This window comes from Eretmochelys imbricata, chromosome 23, assembly GCF_965152235.1.
Source record: "Eretmochelys imbricata isolate rEreImb1 chromosome 23, rEreImb1.hap1, whole genome shotgun sequence".
Classification (NCBI taxonomy): domain Eukaryota; kingdom Metazoa; phylum Chordata; order Testudines; family Cheloniidae; genus Eretmochelys; species Eretmochelys imbricata.
In genome coordinates this window covers 3,652,442-3,675,819 of record NC_135594.1, presented here as the reverse complement: position 1 = coordinate 3,675,819, position 23,378 = coordinate 3,652,442, and the positions used below count along the sequence as shown (strand labels likewise).

General features: G+C 60.3%; 2 protein-coding genes across 4 annotated transcripts in view; one reads left to right on the top strand and one right to left on the bottom strand.

The window, feature by feature from the left end:
• Positions 1-1,490: 1,490 nt before the first annotated feature.
• On the top strand, positions 1,491-4,556 carry LOC144279205 (suppressor of cytokine signaling 5-like). Of its 2 annotated transcripts, none has more exons than XM_077840690.1 (2): positions 1,491-1,714; positions 2,914-4,556. In XM_077840690.1, the coding sequence occupies exon 2, from the start codon at positions 3,045-3,047 to the stop codon at positions 4,209-4,211; it is 1,167 nt and encodes a 388-aa protein (XP_077696816.1). In that variant the 5' UTR covers positions 1,491-1,714; positions 2,914-3,044; the 3' UTR covers positions 4,212-4,556. The 2 variants fall into 2 exon arrangements, with proteins under 2 accessions (XP_077696816.1, XP_077696815.1); XM_077840689.1 differs by having other exon boundaries at positions 2,909-4,556.
• A 3,437-nt stretch (positions 4,557-7,993) lies between these two features.
• Positions 7,994-23,378, bottom strand: part of SAMD4B (sterile alpha motif domain containing 4B) — a 34,394-nt gene continuing 19,009 nt past the window's right edge. For both annotated transcript variants that reach the window (XM_077840338.1, XM_077840339.1), the window contains 11 exons: positions 21,389-21,871; positions 18,649-18,888; positions 17,448-17,557; positions 16,860-16,946; positions 15,839-16,145; positions 14,948-15,033; positions 14,493-14,611; positions 12,976-13,171; positions 11,765-11,888; positions 11,161-11,244; positions 7,994-10,709 (listed from right to left, as the gene is read on the bottom strand). In XM_077840338.1, coding sequence (XP_077696464.1) covers positions 10,681-10,709; positions 11,161-11,244; positions 11,765-11,888; positions 12,976-13,171; positions 14,493-14,611; positions 14,948-15,033; positions 15,839-16,145; positions 16,860-16,946; positions 17,448-17,557; positions 18,649-18,888; positions 21,389-21,871 — 1,865 coding nt within the window. In that variant the 3' untranslated portion in view covers positions 7,994-10,680. The remainder of the gene's footprint in view (positions 10,710-11,160; positions 11,245-11,764; positions 11,889-12,975; positions 13,172-14,492; positions 14,612-14,947; positions 15,034-15,838; positions 16,146-16,859; positions 16,947-17,447; positions 17,558-18,648; positions 18,889-21,388; positions 21,872-23,378) is intronic.

Here is a 23,378-nt window from a genome sequence, read left to right as displayed (position 1 = left end):
TGGCAGGCGCCTCCCTGGGTACGGCCCACGAGTGGCTGGGGGATCGTTCACGTCATGTAACAGGGCGTGCCGTCCCGTGCTGATTTCTGTGCGAGGCAGAGCAGCGTGAGCGGTATCTGGAGCTAGAGAGTTAAGGGGTCCCAACGTTTCCACAGGCCGGATGGTACCGTGGGGGATGTCAGACCCACACCCCACGCCTGCTGGAAGGGTCGGGATTCGGGGGGGGGCCGTAGGGTCTGCTAGCTTGGCCTGCTGCTTCCAAGGAGAGCTGGTTTTGGGGGGGTGAGAATCAGCTGGGGGGGCCGTGCTTATTTTTTCTCCCCCCCAAGATCCTGCTGGGGGAGGGATTGTGTAGGGGGAGGTGTGGGATAATCAAGGAGGCCCCGGACAAGGCCAGGTACTTTACCCCAAGAGGACTTGGAGGCATTTACGGGGGGGGGGGGGGGAGGATTCTGCAGAGGAACCCCCCGACTCAATCCAACACGGGCCAAACCCTGGGCTTTGCAGGGAGGGGGCCAACCAGGCCCGGGATGAGTGTGCGGCACGCACGGCTGTGAGACTTATGTGTGCGGGGGGGGCTGTGAGTGTGAGACGTGGTGGGGGAGAGAGAGAGACACACTCCAGCGTGCAAAGGACACGTGCGTGTGGGTGCCCAAGGCCCATGTGTGCGAAGGAGGTGGATGCAGGTGTTAGTGGGCCTGGCACAAGCGGCTGTGAGTGAGTCTCAGGGCCAGACGGGGCCCCAGCCAGATGGGGGCCCAGCCCAGACGGGGGCAGAAGGACGACACTGAGCGAGGGACGAGCAGGGTGTGTGTGAGAGACACTAAGTCGTGTGCAAGACGCACACAAAAGTGCAAAACACCTGGGGCCAGGTGGGGGGTGTTCTCTCCCCAGCTCTGGGGTGGGAGGGTGCAGTGGTCAGGGCAGGGGGGCTAGGATGCCTGGGTTCTCTCCCTAGGGCAGGGTGGCAGGTTGTGCTTGGTGGTCAGAACTGGGGGGAGGGGCTGGAGGCCTGGGTTCTTTCCCTGGGTTGGGGTGGGGGTGGGAGATGGGGAACTGGGGTGGGGAGAGGGCCCAGGACGCCTGGGTTCTCTCCCTAGGTCTGGAGGGGAGGGGAGTCTGCTGCTGCAGGAGGGGCTGGGGCCAGGGCGCCCGTGCTCTCTCCAGGCTCAGGGAGGGGAGTGGGGGTCTAGTGGTTAGGGCAGGGTGGGGGAAGGTTCTGGGGAGCAGGACGCCTGGGTTCTTTTCTCTTCCCAGGTTGGAGGGAAGAGTGGGGTCTAGTGAGGGAAGGTTGGGGGCCAAGATGCCTGGGTTCTCTCCTGGCTCGTGTGGGGGTGGGGCTGCGGGGGCAGGACGCCTGGGTTCTCGCCTGGCTATTGTGGGGGCAGGACGCCTGGGTTCTCTCCTGGCTCTGGTGCGGGTGGGGCTGGGGCTGCGGGGGCACCTGGGTTCTCGCCTGGCTCTGGTGGTGGGGGGCGTAGGACGCCTGGGTTCTCTCCCGGCTCTTGGTGGAGGGCAGGACGCCTGGGTTCTCTCCCGGCCTGGCCTTCCCTTCCCCCGGCGGCGGCTGCAGCTGGGCGGCGCAGGGGGGGAGCTGGGCGCTGGGCCCGGCCTCGCCTCCCCGGCTGGCTCCGTCTTCGGTCGCCGCTTCCCAGCCCGGCCCGGGCCCGGCCCCGGCCCCGGCCCCGGCCTGGCCGCGTGGGGACCCTCCGCGGTGAGTCCGGCCCCGGCCCGCGGGCGGCGGCGACTGTGGGGTGAATTGGCAGGGAGTGGGGATCGGGGTGTGTGTGTGTGTGGGGGGGTAGATCTGTGGGGCAGGGCTGGGCTATGGGGTGGGGGTAGATCTGTGGGGCGGGGCTGGGATATGGGGTGTGGGGGGGGTAGATCTGTGGGGCTGGGCTGTGATATGGGGTGGGGGGCGCTGGGGATAGGCGGGGGGTAAATGTGTGGGGCAGGAGTGGGGTGTGAATGGGCAGGGCTGGGGTGTGGGGGGAGTGGGGTAGATTTGTGGGGATGGGATGTGGGGTGGGAGAGCTGGGGCCAGGATGGGTGGGGGTAGATCTGTGGGGCAGGGCTGGGATATGGGGCGTGGGTTGCTGGGGGTAGATGTGTGGGGTGAATGGGCAGGGAGTGGGGGTTGGGGTGTGTGGGGGGAGCTGGGTACAGGTGGGGGGTAAATGTGTGGGGTGTGGAGGTGAATGGGCAGGGCTGGGATATGGGGGGAGTGGGGTAGATCTGTGGGGCTGGGATATGGGGTGGGAGAGCTGGGGACAGGATGGGGTGGGGGTAGATCTGTGGGGCAGGGCTGGGCTATGGGGTGGGAGTAGATCTGTGGGGCAGGGATCTGAAATGCAGCAACCTAGGCCCAGACCCTCACAGCTGCTGCCGGATGGTTGAGCTGGACCCCAAAACGGCCATCGTCTGGCCTCTTTCCTGGCTGAAGGGAACGTGCCCCCCCATGCTCTGAGCACGCCCCCACCCCGAGTGCTGGGGGCTGGCCCCTAGGATGGGGTAGGATGTGGAGGGGGTGGGGGGGCCTTGTGAGTGGAGACTGTCACTTCCCCGTTAGCGCTGAACGAAATACCTGTGGCTGGATGGGATCGGCTGCTGGCCGGGACAGAACCCAGGTTCTGCCAGCCCAGTGCCCCCTCAGCTGGGCCACTGAGTTGCAACTTGCTCTGGGGTGGGGCACGCCTGGGTAGGGCAGCTGGTCTTATAGGGATCCCTCATCTGGTGCTGAGAGGCAGCCACTTCTGGGGTGGGGAGCGGGCGGCTGTTTATACACGGATCCATTGCCCGGCCCTGAGACGCAGCCACTTCTGGGGTAGGATGCAGGGGTCCGGGGGTCCCAGTGGTGGGGTGGGGGACACAGCCTGGGTCTGGGCTCTAACGAACTCTCTCCCTTCAGTGCAGGCCGGATGCTCCCCGTCCCCACCATGAGTGAGCTGGGGTCGCCCCACCGCAGCAGAGACCCCCCAGCCATCTTCCGGTCCCAGCCGGGCCCCCTGACACCTTCCCGAGTCCTCTGAGCCCTCGGCCCCGTCATGTCCCAGGCCGGAGAGGGGCCGGACCGAGCGGCCCGGCCCAAGGAAAGGTCAGGCGAGGCCGGGGGCCGGCGCAGCGGACGCAGGCGGGCAAAGCTCCCGGAGACCCCGGCGGGGCGGGACCCAGAGGGGGCAGAGCCGGGCCGGGGGTCGGGGCGCTCGCTGCGGCAGAGGATCCGGGACGCGGTGGGCCAGTGTTTCCCCATCAAGGGGCACGGCGGGCCCCGCGCCCCGGAGTTCTCCCCCTCCCAGCGCAAGATCCACCTGCGGGAGCTGATGCTGGAGACCTGCCCCTTCCCGCCCGGCTCGGAGCTGGCCCGCAAGTGGAACCTCATCAAGCAGCACACGGCCCCCGTCTCGGCCCAGGAGGGCCTGGCTTGCGGCGGGGCGGGGCCGGCAGAGGACGAGGACGACCGGCTGCGGGAGCGGAGGCGTATCAGCATCGAGCAGGGGGTGGAGCCGCCCCCGGACGCCACGATCCACACCTTCGAGGCCAGGGCGCAGATCAACCCGCTCTACAAATTGGGGCCCAAGCTGGCCCCCGGCATGAACGAACTGGCCGGGGACAACCGGGCCACCCTGGCCCCCCAGGAGGAAGAGGAGGAGGAGGTGGTGGCGGCCCCCGAACCGGAGCTCCGCGTTCACACCCAGATCGACTACATCCACTGCCTGGTGCCGGATCTGCTGCAGCTGACCCGGCTGGCCTGCTACTGGGGGGTGATGGATCGCTACCAGGCCGAGGCCCTGCTGGAGGGGAAGCCGGAAGGGACCTTCCTGCTGCGGGATTCGGCCCAGGAGGATTATCTCTTCTCGGTCAGCTTCCGGCGCTACGGCCGCTCGCTCCACGCCCGCGTCGAGCAGTGGAACTATCACTTCAGCTTCGACGTGCACGACCCCGGCGTCTTCCACGCCCCCACCGTCTCGGGCCTGCTGGAGCGCTACAAGGACCCCAGCGCCTGCATGTTCTTCGAGCCCCTGCTCTCCCGCCCCGTGCCCCGGCCCTTCCCCTTCGCCCTGCAGCACCTGTGCCGGGCCGTGGTGGCCGGCTGCACCTCCTACGATGGCATCGGCCGCCTGCCCATCCCCGGCGCGCTCCAGGAGTACCTCAAGGAATACCACTACAAGCAGAAGGTGCGGGTTCGGCGGCTGGACACCTGCTGGAACTGAGCCCCGCACCCAGCGCCCTGCCTCTGGGCCACAGCCCAAGTACGAGGGGCTTGGGCTTGGCTCCGGGATCAGGGCCGATACGGGGCCGTATTGCCCGTAAACTTTCCGCCTTTACAGCAGGTTCTGGGCCCCCCCGGTGCTCTGGGACCGTCGGCCTCAGCGGGGGGGGGCAGAACCATGTGTCCCAATTGCCGTTCCACCCACGGGGCTAGGAGGGGGAAACTTCGTTAAAGGAGCCCCTGCCCCAATCCTGGCTGGGGGGGAAGAGGCAGCCGGAGCCTCAATCAGCTGTTTTATTGAAAGGGGCCGGGCTGCTGGAATAAAGTCATGTTGCTGTGACTGTAAGAGGCCCCTGCGGTCGTGTCTCCGGGCTGTAGCAGGGATGGGGGTGCCCAGCTCTGGCCCTCAGTCCCCGCCGATAGTTGGGAAAGGGGGTGGGCTGCTGCCAGATGATTTGGGGGTTCTCAGCCACACGGGAACATTGTGGCTGCAGGGCGCCCGGGGCTACAGCGCTGGGCTGTCTGCTCCGGCTAGTGGGCAGGGACAGGCTGCCTTCGGCGGCCCTGGCTCCAGCTGGGATGAAACCCCTCAACTGAGAAAAATAGGGACAGCGCTTGGGATCTGGTGCAATGCTCAACCCTGACCCACTCCCCATCACCCCCTATTCCAGCCCTGGGCTCCATACCCCGACCTTGGATTTTCACCGGAGGTTGGTCCCTCGTAAAGGGGAGCAACCCACCTGGCTCGGTTCCTTTGGAGGCCACGTGGTGGGATCCCAGCTCTCCAAGAGGGGGCGGGGGGGAAGAGACCCATTCCTTGGTCTGCTCCCACTTTGTCCCCTGCCACCGATCCCCCTGCCCTGGCCGTGCAATACAAGAGCATCCTATGTACCATTCCCTGGGCTGCATGAACGGGCATCTCGCACTGGAGTAGAGGGGTTCTTTCCCTTCCGTGTTTGCTGGTGGGATCCGGTGTCCGGTTCTGGTGCCCACAATTGGAGAAAGACATTGATCATTCTCGTGGCTCTTCTCTGACCCCTCTCCAATTGATCAAAGGGTTAGCAAACCTGCCTGGTAGTGAGAGACTCCAGGAGCAGAAATGACTGAGCTCAACAAAGAGAAGGTGAAGGGGTGACCTGCCCAGGGAACGAGTATTTAATCAAGGGCTCGTCAATCCAGCAGAGGAAGGTCGAACACAACCCACTGGCTGGAAGTTGAAGCTGGACAACTTCAGACAGGAAAGGGGTCAGTTTTGAATGGTGAGAGTCATTAATCTCTGGCACAATTGAGCGAGGGTTGAGGTGGATTCTCCAACGTGGCCCGTTTTTAAAAGAAGCTGGGGTGTTTTTTTTAACAGCTCTGCACTGGGAATTATTCGGGGCAGATCTCAGGCCTATTACATGGGAAGTCACCCGCTAGCTGCTCACACTGGCTCCTGCCAGCCTTGGGATCTTGGTGGTCTCTGCCTGCAGGAGCCAGATCCTTCCTCCAAAGGGTTGGGAGAAAACAGACAAAACTGCCCCCTTTGTGGATTCTGAGAGGTGGCTGGCAGCAAATTCACCAGCAGCCCCCCAACCTCCATGCGTCTTTCACTCGACCACCTGCTCCCAGGCAGGGAACCAGGCCCCTTGGCAAGGGAACGATCCCAGGACTGATCTCCAGGGCAGCAAACGACTCACCAGCCAGCAGCTGGTCCATAGCCCACCCCGCCCTTGCAGCTATTGGGGTCCGGAGGATTTTGACCATGGGATGCCCAGCCTGCTCTAGGTGTGGGGAGCAGGGGTGTCTCCCCCTTCCAGAGACACCCCTTGAGTTGTTTATAAGCCTCCATTTTTCTGCACCTGGCCAGGCACCATCTCAGCTCAACTGCGGGGCCTAGAGCCACCTGGCCCTGGGGGTGTGGGGTGAGACAAGACCCGGCTTCCCCCCATCTTCCTCCAGGGCAGCCCCACAATCCACCACCCGCCTTAGGGACACTTCAGACAGGAAAGTGGGACCCGCTTCCAGGCAGGCAGCTATGGGGGGGAAGTTAATGACCCAGGACACGTTTGTTCCACCTCCTTGGGGGCAGGGGGTGGGGTGGGGGCCGCAATCCAGGAATGAGGATCAGAGCCCTCACCCCAAGGTCTCTCACCCCCAGCTTCGAAAGAAGGGAGCAATGCCAAGGCAGAGCTGTGGAGAGAGGGAGAGGTGCCAGGGTGGTGTAGGACACAGGCCTGTTCCAAGACCAGCGAGTGAATTTGTGGGCAAGGGGTGAACCACTGCCCTGGTTTCCTGAAGCGCCGAGCTCTCTGCCAGCACACTCAGGCCCCCGGGGCTAGGCTCCCACCCACAGCCTCAAGAGTCTGCTCCAACCCGGGGAGCAGGGCCGGTTCCAGCCCCGCAGAGCCAGGCAAGGGACAGTCCGGCCTTGCGGGGCTCGGGCCAGGTGGCGCTATGCCCAGCAGGGGTTAGTGCCAGAGCAATGGCTGGAAGGCCCAGGGAGCTGGGGTCCGACGCATGGGCTGGGCCCCGTGACATGTGCAAGCTGGCACAGTCCTGCCCTGTGCGGCAGTACGAGCATCAGCTGGGCACGGGGGGGCCCTACCGAGAAGAAACTCGAGTCGGGGCCCAGGGTTCAACACGATGCCAGCTAGGAGCCAGGCACCGATCAGCAAGTGCGCTGAACGGGGCTGGCCCGAGACGGCTCCCACCCCGGCAAGCAGGTGCGCCGCAGCAGCAAGGGGCCCCGCTGGAGGCAGAGCTGGGATGGGGGGGGGGGGTGTTAAGGCTCAGCCTAGGGGGGTTGACAGCATGGGGGAGGGGGGAGAGCAGAGGGGTTCTGCCCAAGGACCCCTCGTTACAGCCCAGCTCCGTCAATCCCAGCCTGTTTGTCAAAAAACAGCTGAAAGCCCCCCCATCGTTCGGCACCGACAGGCTGCGGGGGAGTCTCAAGGGCCCGTTCGTCCCCACAGCTCAGACTACATCTACCACAATGCACCACAGAGTCCCTGCCCCAGTGCACAGTGGGAGATGTAGTTCATCTGGGAGAGTGAAATGGGGACAGGCAGCTGCCAGAGGATGACGCCTGGGGCCAAGGGCAGGCGAGCTCCTGAAAACACAGAGCTTTCTGGCCCCACAAAGCTAAATTTTGCCTGCAAACTTTTTTTTTTGGGGTGGTGGGGGGGGGAAGAGAATCACTGTTGAAAACCCCATTTTCTGCCCCAAGACAGTTTGGATGAAGCAGCCCAGAGTAGGGGGACACAGCAGAGGACCTTGGCAACTGCTACTGCACAAAACCGCTCAGGATCACGGAGAGGAGAAAAAAAGCCACCGTCAGGCCTTACACATGAGCAGAGATGCTGCCGTCCCAGGCTCTCCTCTTGGGAAGCCAAGCCAGTCCCCAGCGGTGCCCACGGGGCCCAGAGCAACAGCTTCTGGCACAAGGGGGGCAGGCCCCGAGGTGGGGGAGACGCTAAAGGCCAGGCACAGCCGACAGGATTCACCTAAACAGCTGGGTCCCTCCTACCGCTCCCCCGGCGCTTGCCCTGCACAGGGAAGGAACAAAATACAATCAGTGCCCTGCCCTCCCCACTAGCAAAGGCCTCAAAATCTTGGTCTTAAAAAGACCTGATGGTGCCCAGATCTCCAGCCCAGAGTGCTCCAGGCGTTTAAGTGGTGAACCACAGCTCACCAGCGCTCTAACCACTGGGCCAGCTGTCCCACCCTGGCTCTTACCTTTGTAAAGAAATACCCCCACCCCCACAAAGCCCCCCCCCCAACAAATCAAGAATAAAAAGCAGGGTTACAAAATAAGTACAACTTTATCAGAGAGGGTTTGGGGATGTTTCCACGGGGTGGTCTCGTACTTGGTTCAGGGGCAGGTTCTTTCACACGGTCAGACAGCGAGAGGCAGGGGCGCAGCGAGACAAAGCCAGCGAACACGGGCTGCCGGGTTTGGTTTTTTGGTTTTTGTTTTTTTTTTGTAAAATTTTTTTTTTCCGTTTTGTTTTTTAATAACGTATTCATGGTTACCAGCCATAGTCATAACAAAAGTTATTCATAATAAAATGTATCTAAAATAACATTTCTATCTGAAACAGGAACCTTGTCTCTACTGTAGAAATAGATGGGGGGGGGGTTGCCCCGGTTGGGGGTGGGGTTGTTTTTTGTACACACTACTATGCGGTATATACTTTGGAAAGGTCTTTAACATTTAAACAGGTAGAAGGGGGGGAATTTCTTTTGTACCAGTGGGAGGGGCTCAGCCTGTGGGGCTCATCTACTTTGGGGCATGCGTCTCCCCCCACGCTGTAGAGAGATCCGGGGAGACAAGGGACTTTTTGTCCCAGGGCATCTTTCTGGAAAGAGACAAACTTGTACCGAGGTCTGGGCAGGACCCTGCTCCCCTCTCCCCCCAAAATAAATCCATGGGGCTCTCACGAAGCACAGTCCTCCCCCAGATTCTCCCCTGCCCCCCCCCGCCTCAAAGCCCTGGTGTGAACTTCACCCCAGAGTCCCCTCCGCTGCCCCTGAACGCCTGAGGATACCACAAGCCTCGGGGTGACCCCGGTTCTCTGCTGGATGTGGCCCTTTTCACCAGTGCCGCTCCCCTGTTGAAACAGCATTATCTGCGCCCGCCGTTGCCCGGGTATCATTGTCGGCGCAAGGTGGTGGAGAAACAGGGGCCCCTTCCCCCAAGCACAGCCAGGCCCGCACCCTTCGGCGCCTCATGGGAGCAGAGCTCGGGGAAGGGAACATTTGGAAGGTTTTAAATCTATTTGTTTTTTAAAAATGAGTGGCAAATCAGAAGGAGAAAAAAAAAAAAAGTTAATCCAATCAAAAGGGGGGGGTTGGGATGGGTAAAAGCCACACCCCCTGCCCACAGGCTCCTCCCACCCCCCCAGCCCATGTAGTGTTTTTTGTTTTACACACATGCACACGCACACACAAAGCTTGGGGCTTAGGGGAGGGCTCGCTCCTGCCTAATGCCCTGCCCCTGCCCCCCCGAGCTCAGCAGGGCTCAATCCTCATCTCCCCTCACACCCCATCAAGGCATCTAAGGAACAGCTCTGTCCCCGCTGCCCCCCAAACCCAGCGGTGTGTGTGTGTCTTCCAGACCACCCCAAAGGGGCTTGCAAACAACCCCCTGCTTCACAGCCCTTTCTCCGTCCCCGGCAAGTTCATTAGCATCGTGAGCACCCCGCACTGTCCTGTGCGGCCCCCGGCCAGGAAGGGGTGCTCTAACCCGGCTGCCCGAGCTCAGTCTGACGGCGCTGCCCACACAGACGAGCTCCGGGCAGGGAGAGGCGACCCACATGCAGAGCCCAACGGGGGGAGCCGCCAATTCATCCAGGCGGGTCTGCCCTGTGCGGGCACAGCCTTCCCAGCCTATGCCAAAGGCGCACACAGCGGTGGGGGGGAGGAGGGGAGGGCAGACACACACACACACCCCCCCACCTATCAACCGAGCTGACCCTCGAGGGCCCCAGATGCAGTCAAACCAAACACCCACCAACCTTCTAATGCTTCAATCATGTAACCCTTATAATTCCCACGGGGGGGGGGAGGGGGGAATACACCCCAGGAGAAGACGCCCAAAGGGTTAAACACCCTCCAATGCTCCAACCCCTCCCTCCCAGGTATCCCCATCACCCCCTACCCCCTCTCTTCAGCCCCGACCCAACACCCCTTCTCTGGGGCGTGGCTTCTTTCCCTGAATCCACCACTTGCCCTATGGGGGAGGGCATGGACCCCTCAAAGGCCACACCCCCAGCCACCCTCTTATGGGGGAGGACGTGGCCCTCCTTCAAAGGCCACGCCCCCAAGTAGTCACAGGGGTGGGGTGGGGAGTTACAGGCACTTAATAACAGTTCCAGAAGAGTTCTCGGCCCCATCTGTGGAGGTGTTTCTCCCCAGCCCGCCCCCCATCGCAGGGATCAGGTGCGAAAAGCAGGCAGGAGGCGAACCCGGAAGAAACCAGCTCGCCAGGTTAGCCCCCCTGGTGCCTTTCGTGGCAACCAGCATCGGCCCAGAGCAGCCGGCCTGCCCCGGGGGGTGGGGAGGAAAGTGAATCAGATGCGCTGTATCCCCCCCTTCTCCACTACTCCCTCTCAGGAGCGTTTTTCCCCATGCTGAGAAAGGATGGGTGGGGGGGGGGAGAGGGGGCGGGAGGACACACACACATGCGTGACCCAAGATCCTGCTGCTTCTGGCTTCGTTACCCTGGGAGTTACAGGATGCAGCTCAGTATTAAACCATAGTTAAAGTAATAATAAAGTAGAAAAATATTAGAACATATAAGATGGTAAGATTGTAGTGAGAGCTTCTTCCAACCCCCGCGCCGTGACGGAGCTGATGGCAAACGCCGGGGGAGGGCAGGAGGGGGGTGGGGTGGAAGATTCAACCACCCCTTTAAGCACCCCCCCCAAAAAAAAAAAATAAAGAGAACCCCCTAAAGCTTCTCAGGAACCACGGATCCCCGAGGCTGGTCAGATGGTGGAGGTCTTGTCGGTGCCATCTGTTAGGAGAGAAAACAGGACCAGAGTGTGTTGAGTGTCGAGGCGGAAGGGGACGAGTCGTCGTCCTGTGGCCAGGTTCGGGGCAAGGGCATTCATAAGGGGCCAGTGATTCCGCGTGCCTGGCGGCAGCTCCACTCACAACAGAGAGACACCAGGAATTTGCTGGGCCCCCCAAACGCCAAGAGTAGCGGGAGGTCTTGGCCCAGGGTTTTGCTGCCGACTATGCCAGCTACGTGCTGGGTTCTGTCACAGGAGCCCCATTGCAGACAAGGTCACTGCTAGATACATGCGCCCCATGCGTCTGGCTGCGATCTAGGGCTGTGAGAGCGTCGCCCACCCTGGGACGGGGGTCAAGGGGAGGGATCGGGCCCCATCTCAGTCTCCCGGGGACCTGCTGGCTTGTAACCCCCTTGAACACCCTCCCATCCCCGGGCGGACCCTGCGTCTCACCGCCCAGCGCGTGCTCCGTCATGCTCAGGCACAGCGACTCCAGCGTGGGGTTGATCTCCAGGTCTGTTCCAGGGATCTGGCAATCTAGAGAGGGGGGCCGGAGGAACGGGATTAGCCATGTGGCCCCCGCACTCCCTGATGGGCAATGGAAACTGGATTCATGCAGCACTCATGACCGCCTTGGCCCACCCAGCAAGGTGGCAGCTTTGAGCCTCATTCCGTTATTAACCCCTGCGCTGCCAACTTCTCCACTGAAAAATGGTCAGTGATGGAGAATCCAGTAATTGGGCTGGGAATAGAACCCAGGAGTCCTGGGTTCCAGCTCCCACTGCACCCCACTCCCCTCCCAGAACCAGGGATAGAACCCAGGAGTCCTGACTTGCAGCAGATGGACGCTACTTGCCAACACCTGCAGCCTGCTCTGGGGAGGAGCATGGCAGGCTTACACCCCACAGCCAGAGAGGAGGAGGAGGAGGAGGAGAGCGAGTTTGCAGCAGATGGCCTCCTGCAGACCTGAGCTGGGCAGAACAGTCTCTCCAAGAACATCTCCTGTCTTGAGTCTGCCAAGGGCTGGTACCAGAAGGAGAGCGACCAGGCTACTCACCCTGGGGGAACATGATGATGGCCTGCGGGGACGTGTGGACGGGTAGCGAATGGGTGCGCTGGACCGAGCTGCGGCTCTGGCCGGGCATGCTGTTGCTGCCCCCGGGATTGGCGAACCACAGGTTCTGCGGCAAGAGGGGAAGACGGGCTAGATGATGCAGGAGACTGGCACAGAATAGCTGGCTCCCCCAGGCTCACCCGCGCCAGCCTGGCACACGGGGGATCCGGAGACAACGTTCCATAGCAGCAAAGGATTGGGGCGGCTCCGAGTCACGCTCCCCTGGAAGGAACAGCGGGCTGACGCCACGCTGGGAGACGGGGCTGGCCTCCCGCGTCAGAGCGAGTCACAAGGCCCTTCTGCAAAAGGGGGAAGGCCCTGGCGCCCCCCAGGGGCGGGGAGGTGACACTGCAAGGGGAGAGCCCAGCTTGATTCTGCAATCCCAGGGCCGTCAGAGAGAACCCCGCTTTTCGACCTCACAGAGCAGCTCTTAACCCTCCCTCCTCCAAACAGGGAGCTCCAGCAGGCCATTTAGAGAGCAGAAATTCATTTTAAAAAGGGGGGCCCCCATCAATTTATCCTGCTCTAGACATTAGATCCCACTCCTTTCCTACAGCCAGGAATGGGGCTCAGAAGTCCCCCCCCTTGCCCTGCTCTAACCACTAGCACTGGGGATAGAACCCAGGAGTCCTGGCTCCCAGTTCCATCTAGGATACCTATCTGGCTCCTGTCACAGTAATACACAAGCACCTCACAATCTAACATATTTGTCCTCAAACGTCCCCTAGCAGGCAGGGCAGATCGATTAACCCCATAATAACATGGAGAAACTGAGGCACAGAGAGGCTATGATGGAGAATCTAATGGCTGGTCTGAGAACAGAACCCGGAAGTCCTGACTCCCAGCCCCCCTGCTCTAACCACTAGATTCTACTCCCCTCCCAGAGCTTGGGATTGAACCCAGGAGTCCTGGCTCCCAGCCCTCCCCAGTGGGCCCCACTCCCTTCCCAGCCCTGTGTTCACAGAACGACACGTCTCTCTACAACCTGCTGACCTATACCGACGAGCCCTTCTAGATCGGTACACACTGCTCCCATTCATTGTAAAATCCCCTTTGGCTCGGCTGCGGCTTCAGCCAGAGCCACGGGGAGTCTGGTTCGAGAAACCGGCCCATGCCCGCGGCTAGAGAGACACCACCCGCCCCGCCGGACTCACCTGTCGTCCCTGGCTCCCGATGGGGCTGGTAAGTGCATGCCGAGGCAAGACCCCTCCCATCCCCGCTGGGCTCAGCAGCCCCAGGCGGCTCGGGGGCATGGCTCGAGGGGGCATCTGGAACGGCCGCTGCCCTCTGCGTGCGACACCCACCCCCACAGATCCAGCTATGGGGAGAGAGTTGGAACCAAAGGCCCATCTAGGGGAGGTGAGAAGGTGAAAAAAATAAAGGCCTGTTTTCAAGTCACCAGAGATTCTAGCTACTTGCAGCATCCCTTGGGATCGACCCCGAAACACCCCCCCCCCACACACACACACAAAATTTCACATGGGACAGGTACTTGAAGCCCTCCTCCTCCAGCAGCCCACACACCTTAGTGTCTCGGGGCGTTAGACACACCTGGGCCAAGTGATATGTGATGTGTGGCGGGCGGGGGAGCACTAGAGAAGCCTAGAGGATGGGACTGGTTTTCAGATGGTGCTTAGCACCCTCCCACCCTTGTGAAAACAAAGGTCCTTTAATGGCATCTCAAGTGGCCTCCCCCACCTGCCACTTGAAAACCTGGCCTCCGCAGAGACAGATTGCCCCTTCGAACCGGGCTTTACCCCTCTCCGCTCCCCCCAGGAGGAGAGGCACAAACTAAACGGGCTTCCCCTGGTTGCAGCCGACGTGGGGATGGATTCCAGCTGGCTACTAGCGGTCAAAAGCATCCCAGCTCCCAGACACAGGAACAGGAAGAGAGCCGGGGACGGCTGACAGGTGACCCAAGCTGCTCAGCCTGCACTGGCGGGCAGCGCAGAGCTGGGCTTCGAAACGCACATGAGCCAGCCATGCCCGCTAGGATTTGTGACCCCCCCGCCCCACAACCCAGCCAGCCCTGTCGGTCATCCCATTCCCTGGGCTCGTCAGGGGAAGGCTTCAGAGCTGGAGCATGTGGGATTTCGTAACGCAATCGTGTTGTTTCTGGGCCCCGGGAGCGACCGGCCAGCTTCCCAGCCCCCTCAGAGGCGGGGCAGGACTGGAATTGCGACAAGGAGCGACCTGCCCATAGCTATGACCCCAGAGAGCTGGGAATAGAACCCAGGAGTCCCAACTCCTAGTCCCCGTCCATGCTCTAACTGCTAGGTCCCGCTGCCTCCCTTCCACAGCCATAAATCCTAGTGATCTAGGAGCCAAGTGACTCCAGGCACTGCTGGGACACCCCCACCCCCAATTTATTTATTGGTTGCACCTAGCAACTGCTATTGGGGCCCCATTGTGCTGGGTGCTGCCCAGACAGGCCCTGTTCTGAAGAGCTTAGTCTAAATAGACAGGGTGGAGGGGAAACTGAGGCAGCCTAAGTCACACATCAAGGCAAGAGCTGGGACCAGAACCCAGGTCCCGGAGAGCCTGATCCACTGGGCCATACTGTCTAGCCAGATCACCCAGGGGGTGTTATTCAGCACTGTCCCCACTCCGCCCCATACTCCCAGCCTTCATGCCATTCTACAGCTGAGCCCTGAAACCTCGCCACACCTACCCTTTCTGCTGGCGGTACCCTTGCATGTCGAGCACTGCCTTCCGGGGGAACGCCCGAAGCAGCTTCAGCACCTGCTGCTTCCAGGACAACAGCCTCTTCTTCTGCGTCTCCGTGAATGCCTGCGGCACACAGGGACAGCGCAGTCAGGACGCCGGGCTGGCGCCAGGGCGTAGGGAGGGGGCGGGAGCAGCTGAGGGTAGGAGGGGCACAGAACGGGGGGCACTTTGCTACAGAGAGGGGAGGAAATGGAGGGATTCGAGCACACACCCAGCCCAAAGCAGATGTGTGTGTGGAGGTGCGGGGGTGGGAAAAAGGCCCTTAAATGACCTGCCTGGATCAGTTCAACAGCCCTGGGGCCTGGCCTGCTGGGCACGGCAGAGCAGAACCCCGGAGTCCTGAGGGGACCCAGCAGCCCCCACCCCTGGACCAGAGGGAGGTTTCCATGCAGACGATACCTCGTGAGTCAGGCACTTCTCTATGAGCTGGAGGTAACTGGTGATGTTCTCCTCATCAGGCCGGGAGACGAGCAGCTGTGTGCACACTGCGAGGAGAGCAGAGGGGTTACTCCCCAGGCCCTTCCAGAGCATCTCCCCTCCTCCCCACCCCCGGACGTTCAGCATCATGCCCCCTGGAGGTGGGTCGGCAGAGGGGGATGCTGCAGCACACACGAAAAGGGACTCGCCCAAGGACAAGCGGTGAACAAGCTGCAGGGCTGGAAAGAACCCAGGAGTCCTGCCAGTCCCACCATTGCTCTAACCACTCAGTCCCCACTTCCCTGCCCAGCCAGGAATAGAACCCAGGAGTCCCAACTCCCAAGCCCCCCGCTGCTTTCACCACTAGACCCCACTCCCCACCCACAACTGGAATAGAACCCAGGTCCAGGTCCCCCCTGCTCTAACCACGAGACCCCACCTCCCTCCCGCAGCCAGGAATAGAACCCAGGATTCCTGACCACCCACACCTGGAGTCAGGAAGAGAACCCAGGTGTCCTGTGCCTAACACACACAGCCAACCTTCCTCACACGCTTGGTTTTGTTTCACCGCTAGAGAACCCAGGCGTCCTGTGCCCAGCTCCCGCCCCCTCCCCCAACAGATGAGATAAGTCATCCAGCTTCCCGGCCCCGCCAAGTGGGAGTCAGTGGGACCCATCCACCTGAAACAGGGCTGGAGACATCAGTCAGCCCCAGCCACACATGCCAACTTGAGGGCATGCCCCCAAATCTGTACCGCCCCTATCTGGGAGAGAAGCACCAGCGCTCCCTCTAGCATCCCGGGACCCCCACAATGATGAGCTCCCTGAATGCCACTGCGGGAGAGGAAGCGCCTTCCGGACCAGACGCCCTTACCTTTCCCCATCACCCGGGTGAACTGCCCTGGGATGTCCCCTTCCGCGATGGGTGCTGTGGCCGACTCCCCGTCGCAGGGGGAGGCCGTCTGGGATGGGAAGCCGTCCACCGCAGGCTCCTTGTCCTCTGCCCCATTGGTGGCTTTGTCCAGGCCCGGCCTGGGGGCTCCGTGGCGCTCGGGCACCGTCTGCTGCCCCTCCTTGGGCGTGGTCATGGCCTGGAGGGAGCTGTATGCTTTGATGGGCGTGATGATTATCTGCTGGAGCTCCTGGAGCGCGTTCCACAGGTTCCCTCCTTCAAGGATGTCCTGCGGGGGGGCCAGGGAAAGGGGGCGGGGAAGATGCCATGAAAAATTAAGGGCAGCTCCACATCTCAAAAAGGACCAAGGGGCTCAGTGGTCCAAGCATCAGGATCATGGGTTCGAGTCCCAGCAGCAGAAAAAGTTGTAGGTAATTTAGGACTTGCAGCCACAAGATTCTGTCTGCCCTGCACGGCACCTGCCCAGAGATCTTGGGTTTTAACCCCAGCAGCCTCGAAGCAAACTCCCCCAGCTGCTGTGCCGTGAACCAGGGGAATAGCCCCTTTCCGCATTGGAGACCAAATCAGCGCGCAGCCCCATGCCCGCTCCCCTCCCGGTGCTCCTGGTTATCCAGGCTTCCAGCTGGTTTCACAGTCAGGGGCACTCCTGGAGCTATGGGAATGCTGGCTAATGCAGAGCCTTTCACCAGTGCAAACCAGCAGTGCCACCCACTACATGAATTCCGGTAGCACCTAGAGGCCCTGACCAAGATCAGGGCTGTGCCCCCCACCCCCTTTGCACCAGGTGCTGTGCAGGCCCCGAGCGAGAGGCACAGATCCCAAGAAGCTCACAGCCTAAGCAAGGGCTGCGATCCTCATTTGACAGATGAGAGATTCGAGGGGCCTAAAGAAGAGTCAGGAATCAACCCCGGGTCCCAGCTGGGTGCCTTGACCCTGAGGCCTCCAGTTCAGAGCTCGCAGGGGAAGCCGGTGGGTCTTTTACCTTCTCCAGAGACTTGAGAACGCTCTGCCTCTCCCGCAGCTTCTGGATGCTCAGGGCAATTTTGTGCCTGGCTCCTTTGGTCACGTTCTGTGCAGGAAGGAAGACATGTGGGAGTGGAGGCGACAGCCACAGATGCAGCCACCCCCGCCCCTGACAGACTCAGAGACATGCCCTGGGAACAGGTCCCAGCCACAGGTGCCCCCTGGGTGCCACGCAGCCCGAAAGGAACTCGGGGCTCTTCCAGCCATTCCCCCCATGGGTAGGTGGGAATTTCAGGCTCAAGGTATCCAGAGAAGCTCCTGGAATTTAGCAATCAGATCAAATCAGGAGCGAAGTGAAACCTCCAGTGGCGTCTCACCTGCCTGGGCCAGGAGCTATGGGAACGGTGGCAGGTGCCCATGCGTTTATGCAGTCCTGAGAGCTCTCTTCCAGCTCGGGGGTGCAGGAGCGGCCCCCTAAGTCTGTGGAAGACCCATGTCCTACAACACCACAGTCCCCCCGTCCCCTGGCTGGGACCCACAAGGTGGCTGCTGCCCTCAAGAAGCGCATGGTCGAGTGGAGGCTGGGACCCTGCTGTCCCCTCCTCACCTGGGACTCCAGATGCTGCTCCGTGAGGGTCATCATCTCTTCGTACGTCATCTGGGAGAAGAGGGCTGCGTATTTGTGCAGGCGAAGGCTCTTCAGCCACGAGGGGACATCTGTGGAGACGGGAAAGACCAGCCCTTTAGGGCGACCTAGGCCGCCAGCCACTGGCCAGGCCCGGGAAAGCTTCCACGGCCACAGGATGGCGACCGCTCCCGGGACCGCCGGCGTTACGTACCAGTCACTTTGGGGCTCCCCAGACCCAGAGGAGCATACCCCTTTCAAGGCAGGGCCTTCTCAGGTGACAAGGGGTGTGTGTGAGAGAGAGGGTATGTGAAGGGCATTCACATATGTGTGTGTGTGGGGGGGGGGGGGGGAACAACGAGATTACAGACCATGGCTAGCTGATACCCACAGCAAGATTCCCAACATTAGAGCTCTGAAAATCCATGGATATCCGCTTCATATCCGTGGGCCATTTTTGCAGATAGTGGACCGGATGCAGGGAGCTCTACTCACTGGTGGCACCTGGCTGGGAGGAGGGGGAGGGGGGCCGTCCAACACCCGCTCGCCACGTCACTTCCTGTCCAGCAGCTCGGCCTCCCCTTCCCCTCGGGCAGAGCCAGCATCCCCACCATGGCCTGGCCCAGCAGCACTGGCCACGCTCCCAGTCCCAGCCCGCCGGCTCCTGGGATTGGACCCAGTGCCCAACCCCTCCCCCTAACTGTGATGCAACATACACCGCTGCTGCCACGTGCCGTTGCTTGTGAGCCCCTGGGAGCAGCACGTGATGTGACCCCCAACTTCCCCTCTGCACCCCCCCTTCTCCTTGAGACCCCTCCCCCTCCCTTGCTAGAGGGCTTGCTGCTGCAGGTGTGGATACAGGTGAAAGACGGCTAGCGGATCATGGGTTGATCCTGGCGGATGCGGATCCACATTTTTGTATCCGCGCAGGGCTCTACCCGTCACGGAGATAGGAAAGGCTCATCCCCCTTGCTCACCGCTGCCCTTGTCCCCTGCAGCCCCTGGCCAAGCAGCCCTGGTCAAATCGCTGGGAGCCCCCTGGTTACGGCTGCACAGACAGGGGTCTGATCCAGTATGGGAGCCCTGCGTTCCCAATGTTGGCTGGCAGAGCGAGGCAGTCGGGGTTCCCTCCCCAGCACGGGGTTCCCTACCCAGCATGGGGTGATACCCCCCCACGCCGTACCTTTCATGCCACTGCCATCCTCCTGGAAGGTGTTGCGGCTGCCGATCTGCTCTTCCGTCTGTTCGCTGCCCGAGGAGGCCACGCTGCTCTGGGGGGACAGGGGCGCGTGGTCCCCCGGGATGAAAGCCTGCCGGGCACACAGCTCATCGGGGCTCATCCACTCGCCAGGGGCCTGCGGGCTGGTGGGGATGAGGGACATGGAGCGCTTGAGCGGGCTGGGGTGGATTTGGCAGGGCAGAGCTGGAAGGGGAAGGCAGAGAATTAACATAGAATCATAGAATATCAGGGTTGGAAGGGACCTCAGGAGGTATCTAGTCCAACCCCTTGCTCAAAAGCAGGACCAATCCCCAATTAAATCATCCCAGCCAGGGCTTTGTCAAGCCTGACCTTAAAAACTTCTAAGGAAGGAGATTCTACCACCTCCCTAGGTAACACATTCCAGTGTTTCACCACCCTCCTAGTGAAAAAGTTTTCCCTAATATCCAACCTAAACCTCCCCACTGCAACTTGAGACCATTACTCCTTGTCCTGTCCTCTTCTACCACTGAGAATAGTCTAGAACCATCCTCTCTGGAACCACCTCTCAGGTAGTTGAAAGCAGCTATCAAATCCCCCCTCACTCTTCTCTTCTGCAGACTAAACAATCCCAGTTCCTGACAACATCGGGACTGGATCTCCTATCCTACAGACCTACCAGGGAGGATGAGCGTGGCGCAGAGAGATCAGACACCTACACCTCAGGGCAGCCAATGCCTCACGGCCTTGCGCTCAGAAAGTCCTTCTTAGCCAGGCTCCTGCTCTCTATATTCAGGATACAGCCCCAGAATGGGCCCTGCCCCCCCAGCAAGGCTCCCCCAGAGCCACTTGAGCAGAATTCTCTACATGGCTATGGTGCATTTCATCCAAGGCTCTTGATGCAACTGAGAAGCAGGAGTCAGGACCCCTCCCCGGGAAGTGGCCTGCTCCAGGGCATGCAGAGGATCGACAGCACAACTGAGAACCAAACCCACACCTATCGGGGGGAACTAACGTGACCACACTCTTTTTGCCAGTCACCCGTGCAGAGGGACAAACAGCAGCAAATGGCTTAGGAGGGTCAATCTGGGCAGGGGGGTTGCATCCGGACTAGGGTGACCAGACAGCAAATATGAAAAAAAATCGAGAGGGGGGTGGGGGGGGGGTAGGAGCCTATATAAGAAAAAGACCCCAAAATCGGGACATCTGGTCACCCTAATCTGGACTGACCTGGCATCTGCACTGCTAGGTGCTCCGTCTGCTTCCACAGCATCGTGAAGCAGCCGGGGAGCAGTTCAACCCCTGTCTTGGCTCCCTGCTGTATTTGGAGGCAGTGAAAGGAGGCAGGTATCCTCCACCCCCAGCCACCGCTCTCTCTCGCTCCCTTGCCACGGATCTCCCACTATCCCGAGTGCCCCTGTGGGGGCTGCCAAGGAGCTAGCCAACACCAAGCAGGGGGATGGCAGATGAGCAAGGCAGAGCCCAGTTCGGCCAAGGGACCCAGGTTGTAAGTTACGGCCAGGGCGGTGAAGCAGGTGTGAGGTCTAATCGCCGCTCTGGGATGCAGCTGGTTTTTCCCCTGAAGTCTACAAACCCTGGGCACACCCTCAGAGGCGTTAAAGGGGACGCTGGTAAGTCAAACTCCGTTTTGATTCGTGTTGTTCCTGTTTCTGTGCGAAGAGAACATACATTTTCTCCCCTCCTACTCCCCGCACAGACACTGGACAGCTGGGGGCTGCAGGGAGGGAAATCCACCTGGAACCGCCCCAATGGGAGGAAGAGGAGACTAAAGGGAAGGAAAAAGTGTCTGAAGGGATGAGTAAATCTGATTAGCTTTAATAATCATTCCTGTTTCTTTAATAGAATTAGAGGCAGTTATTGTGTGTGTGTGTGGGGGGGGGGGGGGGGGCGTCAGTAGGTCACCTCCGAAACTGACACCCGCAGCCGCCCATCTTGACACTTCCCTGACCATCTTCAATCTTCATTTACCTTGCCAGTCCCTGTGGCATCTGTACGTACGTGTAAGCACACCCCCAGCTGCCACGGCACGTAGGACTCCAAGCACTTCAGATGCCCAAAGCACTGTGCAAACATTAACTAATGCCCCTTGGGATGGAAGGGCAACCAATATTATCAGCCCCATTTTATAGATGGGGAAACTGAGACACTGGGCACTGACATGCCAAGCCCTGCCTCCTCCATTGTCAGAGCTTAGATTTGATCTGTCATCATCCCCCCTTCCTGGGCACACTCCCACGCCTCCAACCCCCCTGCTGTTTGGGCCTCAAAATATTTTCTTCTGGGGCCTATCAGAAAGCAGGCGCGGACTCTGAGGAGGAAGCATGGCTCAACTGATAGGGACTCAGAACTCCTGGGTTCTGTTCCCATCTCTCCTGCTGACTAGCCACAGGCAAGTGGCTTTACCCATTCTGTGCCTCAGTTTCCCCATGGGTAAAGCTGCATCTCTGTCGAGTATTTTGAGCTCTACAGAAGGCAGCCATGAGAATGATTAGAAAACATGCCTTAGAGAGAGACTCAAGGAACTCAGTCTACACAGTGTAAGGAAAAGGTTAAGAGATGACTTGATCCCAGATTAAGTACCTACATGGGGAACAAATATTTGATCATGGGCTCTTCAAGCTAGCAGACTGGAAATAAGGTTACATTGGCCTCTAAGCTCCTACCTACTGCCCACGCCCCATCCTGTCCCCTCCCCGCCATGTACCTGCATTTGCGTTGCTTCCGATGCTGTTGATGGCAGAGGGCACCGAGCTGGAGGAGTGGAAAGGCAAGTGTCCGTTTTCTCGGGGCAGCTTCTCCTGCCAGCCGTGTCCCAGCTCCCCCATGCCCGAGTCCACCGGGCCCTGCCACTCGTCCGAGCCCTGGCGCGAGTGGTATGCAGTGTCGGGCCGGCCCCTGCCCTGGCCGGAGTAGCCGCTAGACAGGCGTTCCTCAAGGTGGTTGAGCCATAGGGCCAGGGAGTTGCGATCGTCCAGCGTGGTGGCCGGGTGGATGAGGGCGTAGGACAGCAGCTGCCGGCTTTCCTCGATGAACAGGTTGCTCTCGATGGAGTAGGCCAGGACCTTCTGCAATAGCTTCATGTATTCGGACTTGGCTTCCGTGTTGCCAGGCTGTAGCAGGGGCAGGTGAGACAGGAGCAGGGAGACCACCTTGTCCTTCGATTCCTGGTGCCACTGGCTGATGACAGCTGTTTGGGGGAGAGGGGGCAGAGAAGGGTGAAGAACAGGAACAAAAGGGAGCCTGCTCCTTCCTCCAGTGGCTTTCGCCACAGAGAAATCAATGCAGCCAATTCTGGGGAGGAACAAGACAGCTGGTGAAGGAGAGTTACCGAAAGCCACAGTGTGGCATCACCAAGGGGGCTTACCAGAGCCAGATACCTGGAATGACGCCCCGACCCCAGACACGGTGATCTCAAGCAATCCAGGAGATCAGTCTGTGTCCCCCCCCAAAATGCCACCACTTCCAGCAACAAAGAGAGCTCCACGGATTTTACAAATGGGGTCTCATTACTCCCACTTTACAGCTGGGGAAACCGAGGCACGGAGAAGGCAGCGACTTGCCCAAGGTCAGCGGCAGAGCTGGGCTCATCAGACCCTGGGTTTAAAGCCCAGTGCTCGATCCACTAGGTCAGGCCACCTCTCCCTGCTGAACTCTTCCGATTTCCTCTGCCCAGAACTAACGGGGTTTGAACTCCCTTCCCCCGCACAGCATGCGGAACTTAAAGACAGGAATCGATTTGGGCAGGGAGGGTAAAAGAGGGCTTCAAAGGGAGAGGGCGCACCACGCTGAAGCGGACATATTTGTTACGGGCGTAAGGGGCGGTGGGGGGGAGTTGAGGGACGTGAGCCGTGGGAGCCTGGCAGAGAGATTTCTCAACCATGTAGGGATTAGGTAAATAACCGTACAGTTATTGGGAAATAACCAAGTGCACAGCCAACCCAGCTCAAGAAGCAAATGGCGCTGGCTGGACGAGGAGGCCAGCAGAGAGAGCATAAGGGCTTGTGAACCAGAGCAGTGTGTCCCAGCTTTCTTCCAAAGAAGGGGTGAGTCCTAGGTCCTATATCCGAGCGCCTCAAAGTCTTTAGTGGGGCAGAGAAAGGCGACTGTCCACATTGCACAGATGGAGAAACTGAGGAAGGCAGCGGCAAAGTGACGTGCCCTGGGAGTTTGTGGCAGAGCTGGGAATTGAACCTAGGTCTCCAAGTCCTAGGTTAGTGCCTAACCACTGGACTGTCCTTCCTTGCCTTTGCCAGCTACCCCACACTCAGTGGGCAGTGGAATAAAATCCTAAACATTTGATATCGGTTCAGGGAGGATCAGAGTCATAGTTTGAACCATAGGCGCTGGATCACCCATGGGAAAAAACAAACAAACAAACAAACAGTGGGTGCTAAACACCCACCGGCAACCCCAACAATCAGTTTATCCCCCTACCCCCCCCCCCCCACTCGGGCTCCTGCCAGCCGTGATCAGCTGTTCAGTGGTGTGCAGGAAGCGTGGGGGGGGGGGGGAGAGGGGAGGAGAAAGAGGCAAGGGGAGGGAGTGGGAGCAGAGCCTGGGGCAGAGCAGGGGTCAAGCACCCCCTAGGAACTCGGTGCCTCTGGTTTGAACCCCAGGCACGAGCAAACAAAGTCATAAGAACCATAATTAATTTCACCGGATGAAATTAACGGGCAGCAGGTTTAAAACAAACA